This window comes from Chrysochloris asiatica, unplaced genomic scaffold (genome assembly GCF_000296735.1).
Source record: "Chrysochloris asiatica unplaced genomic scaffold, ChrAsi1.0 scaffold00032, whole genome shotgun sequence".
NCBI lineage: Eukaryota > Metazoa > Chordata > Mammalia > Afrosoricida > Chrysochloridae > Chrysochloris > Chrysochloris asiatica.
Window position 1 is genome coordinate 24,479,244 of NW_006408550.1, and position 10,321 is coordinate 24,489,564.

The 10,321-nt window shown below is 39.6% G+C and overlaps 1 protein-coding gene across 1 annotated transcript in view; it reads right to left on the bottom strand.

Annotated features, from left to right (window-relative positions):
• Positions 1 to 10,321, bottom strand: part of GRM8 (glutamate receptor, metabotropic 8) — a 1,194,828-nt gene that overhangs the window by 469,769 nt on the left and 714,738 nt on the right. The window contains exon 9 of the mRNA XM_006859342.1: positions 7,394 to 7,407. Within this exon, the coding sequence (XP_006859404.1) occupies positions 7,394 to 7,407 (14 nt within the window). The remainder of the gene's footprint in view (positions 1 to 7,393; positions 7,408 to 10,321) is intronic.

Here is a 10,321-nt window from a genome sequence, read left to right on the forward strand (position 1 = left end):
GGGTGGAGGGTCAGAGAAAAAGAGGAAGACCCCCAACGAGATGGATCGGCCAGGTGGCATCATTGATGGACTCGGGGGTGGCAGTGGTGGTGAGGTTGGCCCAGGATCGAGCATTGTTTTGTTCTGCTGTGCATGGGGTCGCTATGAGTCGGTTCCGACTCGATGGCACCTGACAACAACAACAACAATTACATTGGGATATTTTAATACACCACTTTCAAAAAGGGACAGAACAACCAGAAAGAAACTTGACAAAGGCACAGAGGAACTAAACAGCACAATCAACCAACTTGTCCTCATAGACGTGTACAAAGTATTCAACCCAACAACAGCACAATATACTTTCTACCCCAGTGCACATGGAACATTCTCCAGAATTGATCATGTGTTAGGTCAGAAAGCAAACCTCCATGAATTTACAAATATCAAAATACTACAGAGTACCTTTTCAGATCACAATGCTATAAAACTAGAAATCAACAACAAGAAGACTAAAGGAAATAAAGTTGAATGCATGGAAATTGAACAACACCCTGCTGAAAAGTGGGTAAAAAAATAAATTAAACATGAATTCATAAAGTTCCTAGAAACAAACAAGAATGAAAGCACAACATGCCAAAATCTTTGGGACACGGCGAAAGTGGTGCTGAGAGGACAATTTATTGCAATAAATGTACATATCCAAAAAGAAGGAAGAACCAAAATTAACATATTAACATGGCATCTGCAACAATTAGAAACTGACCAACAGAGGGAACCTAGAGTCACCAAAAGAAAAGAAATAATAAAGATGAGAGCAGAAATAAATGAGATGGAAAACAGAAAAACTGTAGCAAGAATCAACAGGACAAGAAGCTGGTTCTTTGAAAGGATTAACAAAATTGGCAAACCTAACAAAAGAAAAGAGGCAGAAGACACAAGTAACTCACATTAGAAACCACATGGGCAATGTCACAACGGAACCAAACGAAATCAAAAGGATAATAACAGAATACTATGAAGAGTTGTACTCAAACAAATTCGAAAACTTAGAAGAGATGGATGCATTATTAGATAAACATGACCTACCTATACTTACACAGAGTGAAGCAGAAAACTTGAACAGACCCATAACAAAAGAAGAAATTGATCAGGTCATCAAAAAACTCCCAACCAAAAGAAGTCCAGGCCCAGATGGCTTCACTGGTAAGTTCTACCAAACATTCAAGAAAGAGCTGTCACCAATTCTACTCAAATTATTCCAAAATATAGAAGAGGATGGAAAACTTCCTAGCACTTTTTATGAAGCAAGTATAACCCTCATACCAAAACCAGGGAAGGACATCACTAGGAAAGAAAACTACAGACCAATATCCCTCATGAACATAGACACAAAAACTCTCAACAAAATCCTAGCCAACAGAATCCAGCACCACATCAAAAAATAATATATCATGACAAAGTGGATTTCATAAAAGGGATGCAAGGATGGTTCAACATTAGAAAAACAATAAATGTAATCCATCACATAAATAAGAAAAAGGAAAAGAACCACATGATCATATCGATTGATGCAGAAAAGGCATTTGACAAAATCCAAAATCCATCCCTGATTAAAACACTCAAACAAGTAGGAATTGAAGGGAAATTTCTCAACATAATCAATAGCATATATACAAAACAAATAATCTACATTACTCTCAATGGAGAGAAACTGAAATCCTTTCCTCTGCAAACGGGAATCAGACAAGGATGCCCTTTGTCACCACTGCTTTTCAATATTGTTTTGGAAGTATTAGCCAGAGCTATACAGCATGAAAGAGAAATTAAAGGCATCCAAATTGGCAAAGAGGAAATAAAACTCTTGCTATTTGCAGATGATAAGATCCTATACATAGAAAACCCCAAAGGCTCAGTAGAAAAGCTACTAGACATCATTGGAAGATTCAGCAAAGTGGAAGGGTATAACATCAACATACAAAAATCAGTTGGATTCCTCTATAGTAACAATGACAGCATTGAAAAAGGCATTACAACAGCCCAGGAGGGGAGGTCACTGGGACCATCAAGTGAGAAGAATGTAGAGTGGGACCCTACTCTGAGAGGCAGTGACGCCAGGGATGGAAACAGAGATGATGAGATGGACAGACTGAGCGGCTGGGGACACTAGACTCAGGGAGGGAGAAAGGCTGTGTGATGGTGGCTGGGGGCGGGCCTGTGTGGTGTACCCTTTTGTTATTTGATGATGTATGGAGGAGACTGTAATCATTGCAAAGAAACAAAATATGATAGGATGAGTGTAAAGCTGATGCTCTCCCATGTAAACCTCACAATAAAAACTTAAAAAAATAAAGAAGAAGAAGAAGAATGAAGTCCTTGACAACTTCAATCTTTTCTCCGTTGATAAGAATGTTGTTTATTGGTCCAGTGGTGAGGATCTTTTGTTTTCTTTACATTGAGATACAATCCATACCAAAGACTGTGCTCTTTGATCTTCATCAATAAGTATTTTAAGTCCTCTTCACTTTCAGCAAGCAAGGTTGTATCATCTGCGTATCACAGGTTGTTAATGAGTCTTTCTCCAATCTTGATTCCATGTTTTTCTTTATATACGCGAGCTTCTCAGATTATTTGCTCAGCATACAGGTTGAATAGTTATGGTGAAAGAATACAACCCTGTCTCATACCTTTCTTAATTTTAAACCATTCAGTGTTCCCATGTTCTGTTCGAATAATTAATTACCTCTTGGTCCATGTACAGATTCCTCATGTGCACAGTTAAGTGTTCCAGAATACTCATACTTCACAATGTTTCTATCATGATCCACACAATTGAAAGCCTTTGCATAGTCAATAAAGCACAGGTAAACATCTTTCTGATATTCTTTGCTTTCTGCCAAGATCCATCGGACATCAGCAATGATATCTTTCATTCCACAGCCTCTTCTGAATCCAGCTTGAACCTTTGGAAGTTCTCTGTCAATGTATGCTTGCAGAGTTTCTGTATTACATTTAGTAAAACTTTATTAGCTTGGGATATCAAAGATATTGTATGATGATTTTCACATTCCATTGGGTCACCTCTCTTTGGAATGTTATCCCTACTTTTACTTTTAATTTTTGTGTTTTTGTTCTTTACGAACCTCACATTTGAATATCCTTGCATAGTCAATAAAGCACAAGTAAAATCTTTCTAGTATTCTCTGCTTTCAGCCAAAATCTGTCTGATGTGAGCAATGAGATCCCTAGTTCCATGTCCTCTTCTGAATCCAGCTTGAGTGTCTGGTGGCAGCTCCCTGTCGATGTATTGTGACAATTGTCTCTGAATAATCTAGGGTTTCTGAGGCTGTAAATCTTTAAGGGAGCAGAAAGCCTCATCTTTTTCCCGTGGAACCGCTGGTAGTCTCGAACTGCTGACCTTGTGGTTCGCAGCCCGATTCGTAACCACTACACTACCAGACAGTTGGCCAGATAGCTGTTCTCAAATGTCTTGGCATAGACAAGTGAGTGCCTGCAGCGCTGCATCCGTTTGTTGAAAGATTTCAGTTTGTCTTTTGGCAATTCCTGAAGCCTTGTTTTCTGCCATTGCATTCAGTGCAGTCTGGACTTCTTTTAATACCATCAGTTCCTGATAGCATGGTAAATTGTGAAATGGTTAAACAGCAACCAATTCTTTCTGGTACAGTGACTCTGTATAATGATCATCTTTTCTTGTGATGCTTTATGCATCATTTGATATTTTGTCCACATTGTTGTTAAGTGTTATGAGATTGATTCCAACTCGTAACTCATAATTACCCTGTGTAGGGTTTTCTGAGGCTCTAAATCTTTGCAGGAGCAGAAAGGCTCATCTTTCTCCCAAGGAGTAGCTGGTGGGCTCGAATTTCTGACCTTGTGGTTAGCAGTTTAGTACTTATCCTACAAAGCCACAGTGATTATTTTGTCCATTGTTGTTGCTATCACGTGCTATCGAGTCGGCTTTGACCCATAGCAACCCCATATAAGGCTTGTAAGGAGCAGTGGGTAAGTTTGAACTGCCAAGCCTGCAGTTCAAACCAACTTTGCAGTCTAGCACATTAGTCCACAGTGCCACATCAGGACTCCATTTTGCCCATAGCATCCTTCGATATTACAACCTGAAGCTTGAATTTTCTCTTAATTTCTTTCATCTTGAGAAATGATGAGCGTGTTCTTTCCTGTTGGTTTTCTAGCTCCAAGTCTTTGCGTATCTCATTATACCACTTTGTCTTCTTGAGCTACCTTTGAAATGTTCTGCTCAGCTCTTTTACTTCCTCAATTCTTTCAGTCACTTTAGCTTTCTACATTCAAGAGCAAGTTTCAGAGTCTATGCTGACATCCATTTTATCTTTTCTTTCTTCCCTGTCTTTTTAATGACCTTTTGCTTTCTTCATGTATGATGATCTTAATATCAAACAACTATTCTTCGGCCATTAGTGGTGAATCCATCAAATCTTTTCATGAGATGGTCTCTAAATTTAGGTAAATGTATTCTTAGTATCTTTTGGCTCTTGTGGACTTGTTTAAATTTTCTTAAGCTTCAGTCTGCACTTGCATGTGAGCAATTGATGATCTGTTCTACAGTCTGCCCCTGGCCTTATTTTATCTGATGATACTGAGTTTCTCAATTATCTCTTCCCACAGATGTAGTCAATATGATTCTTGAGATGGGGTTCCACTTGTTTAGTCACTGTTTATGTTGTTGAAAAAAGGTACTTGCAATGAATAAATCATTGGTCTTACAAAATTCTATCATGTGATCTTCAACATTGTGTCTAACACTAAGGCCATGTTTTCCAACTACTGACCCTTCCTCTTTGTTTCCACCTTTTGCATTCCAATCACCAGTAATTATAATACATCTTGATTACATGTTTGATCAATTTCAGACAGAGGAAATTGGAAGATTTCTTCAATTTCATCATCACTGGCTTTAACGTTTGGTGGGTAAATTTGAATAATAGTGTTATTTACTTGTCTTCTTGTAGGCATATGGATATTATCCTATCACAGACAGCCCCTGTGCTTCAAGACAGATCTTGATCTGTTCTTTTTGATGTTGTATGCTACTCCATTCCTCTTCAATTTGTTATTCCCAGGACCGTAAACCATGTGATTGTCAGATTCAAAATGGCCAATACAAGCGCATTTCAGCTCACTGATGCCAAGGATATCAATGTTTACACATTCCATTTCATCTTTGACAACTTCCAATTTTCCTAGATTTATACTTCATACATTCCATGTACCAATTATTAATGGAGGTTCATAGCTGTTCCTCTTCATTTGTGCCCCATCAGCAAATGGAGGTCCCAAAGGTTTTACTCTATTGTTTGCCACATCATCATGGTCAACTGTACTTTGAGGAGGCAGCTCTTCCTCAGTTGTATTTTGAGTGTCTTCCAACCAGAGGGGCTCGTCTTCTGGCACTATATCAGACAATGTTGCAGTGCTGTTCATAAGGTTTTCAGTATCTAACCATTCAGATGTGGCCTGTCTCTTCTTCCTAGTCTGTCAGTCTTCAGCTCCAATGAAACCTGTCCACTATGAGTGAACCTATTGTTTTTGTTAGGTACTGTCAATTGGATTCTAACTCAGAGTGACCCTTCATAGGGTTTCCAAAAGCTGTAAATTTTTAGGGAAGCAGAAATCCTCATCTTTCTTCTGTCAAGTAACTGGTGGGTTTGAACTGCCAACCTTGTGATTAGCACTCTAGTGGTTATCCTAGAGAACCAAAAGAGCTTCATGGTCAAACTTAATGGTATTTAAAATGCAGGTGACATAGCTTCCAGCAACACATTCGCTGCAATAATATGAGAAACTGATGAGTGGTGGCCTTGTGGGTGGGACCATGCAAATGAGGTATATGGAACCCTAATGAGGGATTGGTCAATCTTGCCATCACACTAGGTTTAAAATAAGGTGTTTCAGATGCAGAAAGCGGGGGAATCACACTGCCATCAAGAGATGAGAGACAGGAATGGAGCATGTCCTTCGGATATGAGTCCCCTGTGTTGAATTTCCTCAACTCAGGAGACAGAAAACCATGCCACCAGAGATGACAAAAGATGATTGAGAAGCCGTGACAGCAAGAGAAGCAGAATTAAGAACCTAAGATAGAGAGGTGAACTTCCCAGTCCATGGAGCAAAAAAGCCGAGTGCCTTCAGGCCTGAAGCTTGCTGGCCCAGTGCATTGTCTAATGACAAACTTAATTAAGATTGTGAATCCATGGAGCTAGAGCTGAGGGCCTTTTAACTCAGGCCTACTGGCAGAATGAGTGCATAATCAGCAGAGCTACACTTAGTCCAACAGGGCAGAGGTCAAAGGGCCACATTGCCGAGAGGCTGAGGAACAGAGGGTGACATGTGCCTGTGAGAACAGTTGAGAAGTGGCTAAGCTGACTGAAGAACTCTATCTGAGCATCTCTGAACCTGACTCGTGAGTATTGTCTCTGAGTTCTGTGTGGCCACTTCCTATGGACTACTGAGCCCAGCCAAGAAGGAGAGTGACTGGGAGGGCTAGCTGGGGTCTGAATTGAGTAAAAGCCTAGAGGTTGGCAGCATGCTTGACCTTGTCTCTGAGGAATCAACTGTAGGTTGAGGCTTATAGTGATTCTCCTCATGTCCCCTGGTAAAATTACAGGGGCAGTCTTATGTGTCTTTTAATTAAAAAAAAAAAAAAAAAAATTAAGTTCATACTGCCTACATTCTTTCAATACAGCACTTGTAGTCCCCAGGTTACAACTTCCAATTTATGGACCACTCTTGTTTGCCCTTTGTTATTGTTGTGAAGTGCCATTGAGTCAGTTCTGACCCATAGCGACCCTGTATAGGGTTTCCAAGGAGCAGCTGGTGAACCTGAACCACCAACCTTGCAGTTCAAACAGCTTTGCAGTCTGGCACATTAACCCACAGTGCCACAGCAGGACTTGTTAGTGTTAAATAAATTTGCCCTCACTTTGAAAGCATTGAAGCAACCCCTATTCACAACAGATTCTTCATCATACTTACCTTCACTTGCTGCATGTGCAGGTCTAAAATCACTGAAAAGGCAAGTGTATAAGGAAAGGCTGGTACACAGGCTAACTAAGAACCATATGCACCTGCTCTGATTTATCTACAAATATATCTTATTTACAAAGAAGAGCAAAGATGTCAGCTTGAGGACTAAGGTACACCTGACCCAAGCCATGGTATTTTCAATAGCCTCATATGGATGCGAAAGCTGGACAGTAAATAAGGAAGATTGTAGAAGAATTGATGCCTTTGAATTGTGGTGTTGGAGGAGAATACTAAAAGTGCATGGACTGCCAAAAGAACCAATAGATCTGTTTTGGAAGAAGTGCAGCCAGAGTGCTCCCTGGAGGCCAGGATGGCTAAGCTTCGTCTCTCATACTTTGGACATATTGTCTGGAGGGAACAGTCGCTGGAAAAGGATATCATGCTGGGTAAGATGGAGGGTCAGAGAAAAAGAAGAAGACCTCCAGCGAGATGGATCAGCCAGGTGGCATCATTGATGGCATCGAGTGTGGCAGCGGTAATGAGGTTGGCCCAGGATTGGACATTGTTTCATTCTGCTGTGCATAGGGTCGCTATGAATCGGTTCTGACTCCATGGCACCTGACAACAACAACAATGACTTAAAGACACACTTGGGAACAAATCTTGCTTGTAACCAAGGGTGTGCCGTAGTGAGAGTCTCCCTACATTGTAGGAAACAGGGCTTTTATGCATGTATTGAAGAGGATGTAATGGATTCAGGTTTTTGCATTTAATTCTTCTCTGATATTCATTCAATGTGATGTTGTGGGCAAGGGAAAGGTTTACCTTTCTGTTTTCCAAATTGTTCACCAATTCTCTAGCACTATTCATTGTATGAATGTTCTTTATCCATAACTTATGAAAAGTCACTTTGAACACAGCTGCCTAGAGTTTCTGCTGTTAAGTCATTTGTCTCAATGTGCCAGTACTATATTTTTTCTAGATGTTGTGATTTTATAATAACTTGCACTATCCATTCATGCAAACCCTATCAATACTCCCATTCAATAAATACCTTAGCTATTCTCAGAAAGAAAATGTACTATTATTTAAACTATTTCAAAAAACTGGAACTTAAACTAGAATGGCATCAGTTCTTAAAATGAATTGAGGTAGATTTGAAATCATGACAAAATTCTGTCTTCCATTTCAGAACATGGGGTATCTGTTTCTTTCTCTCTAGTCAAATCTTCTTTGGCCTGCTTGATAAAGACACATTACTCACAGATTTCTTTTTAAGTTAATTACTCAATATTTGGTATTTTATGGCTTTATGCATTTGGAATACTTTTCATTTTATTTTTATCTGGCTATACATGTTATAATTAATAAATCTGAATTCATCTTTAATGCTCTTCCTTAATGCACTATCCTTTCCTTTTATTTAAATTTTCTGCATCCCAAAAGGCTCAGAGTAAATCCTATCTCCTCCACACAGTAAGGAAACTACAAAAGAACATGCACTTAGAGACAGATTAAGATTTTAGGCCTGGCCTCTGAGTCTATTATTCTTCACTCATAAAATAGAAATTTATTACTTGTACTGTTTGGTTGTTGTAAAGATTAAATGAGAGAATGTGGGGCACCTGGCACAATCTGTACTGAATAAATGGACACTATTATTGGTTATGTCAGACTATAAAATACTTAAACCTTCTACAATGTGCAACTCTTTTCCAATTGCATACAAAAAAAGATCCAACAGAAGGTTAAGACCCAGTGTGTGTGTATATACACACACACACACACACACACTTATATACATATGTATATATACATATATATACATATCCATTTAATAAATATAAAAATAACAATCTAGTTTAATAGTTAAGACAAACACATTCAGCCAATCTGCCTGAGTTACCAACATTAATGCAACCATTTACTAGTTTTGGAACCTTAAGTAAATTCCTCAACCTTACCATGCCCCAAGTTTCCTTAGATACGAAAATGAGGATGATAATAACATTTTTCCTACATTTTTATTGTGGTATTAAATGGGTTAGTACATAGAAGACACCCTGACAAGTGTGTATACAATAGTTAAGAACTGTAGAAGGGTGTTATTCTAACTTGTGTGATTTGTTAAGCAGTAAATTGGACAGAACTGTAAACTGAAACTGACCTAGTCCCCAGTGTCATGGAGTGACCGTAGTAGCACATGACTTCAAGGATGAATGGGAGTCCATTCAGTGAACAAGGGAGGAGAGTAGGACAGGTGTCAGCAATGGCAACACCCTAGTTAAGAGGGAGTGGACGAGTGTGAGGGGCAGAGATAAAGTCAGAGAGGCTGAGACAGAGGGTGCAAGAGTGTACCTTCATAGGTGAAGCCTGTGAAGTGGGTGGGGCCAGAGCATAGAGCCGTATAAGCTACCTAGAATCAGTGTGTCTTTTTGTAAGAGCAGTAGTAAGTCATGCGGAGGTGAAATGATCATATTTCCAGATCACAAGGAACACTGGATCAGAGAACATAAAGGAAGAAGGTTACAGTGGATGGAACAGTCCAATTGGGCTAGGGCACATGATCCCTTGGATTAAGGTAGGGATGAAGGCAGAGACATGTCAATGCATTCAATACATTAGGAGATAAAATCAACAGGATGCCATGGATATGGAAGCTGAAGCAAGGGTGGTGTCAGGAGTAAAGTCTAGCTTACCGACATATATCTGGACAGACCATGGAGCTATTACATGAGATGTATACATTGTGTAGGCCAGAGAGCCCTATCTCATGGGGTAACTGTATATGAAAGGCTTCAAAAAGTGGGCAGAAAAATCCCATGATCTTTTCATTCCATTTTTCCACCAACTTTTTGAAACCCCCTCATATTTGTCTAATGAGTGATGGTAATCATTAAGGTTTGGGTTCAACTTGACTGGGCCAGAATTCCTAGGAGTTTGACAGTTGAGATATGGTGATCCCCATGGTGAGATCTAATAAATTGTAGGTAATTCTATGATGATTGACTCTGAACACTGTAGTTAACTCTATGATGATGATTGACCATGAGCAGCCAATCAATTGAGAGGATATTTCCTTGTGACTGTGGCCTGCTTCCACTATAATGGACACTCAGGCAAAATTTGCTTCCTTTCTGATGGGTCTGGATCTTGCATCTGGCTCGTCCTCCAGTCTCCTGTTCTTTGGACTTGAGCCAGTGGCCTGCTCTATTATCTGCCTGCCTGTCTACCTACCGGACCTGTCTACCAATCTTGGTTTATCTGATCCGGACTTGGGATTCTCTTACCTCTACAACTTGATATAAATTTTTCTTTTATT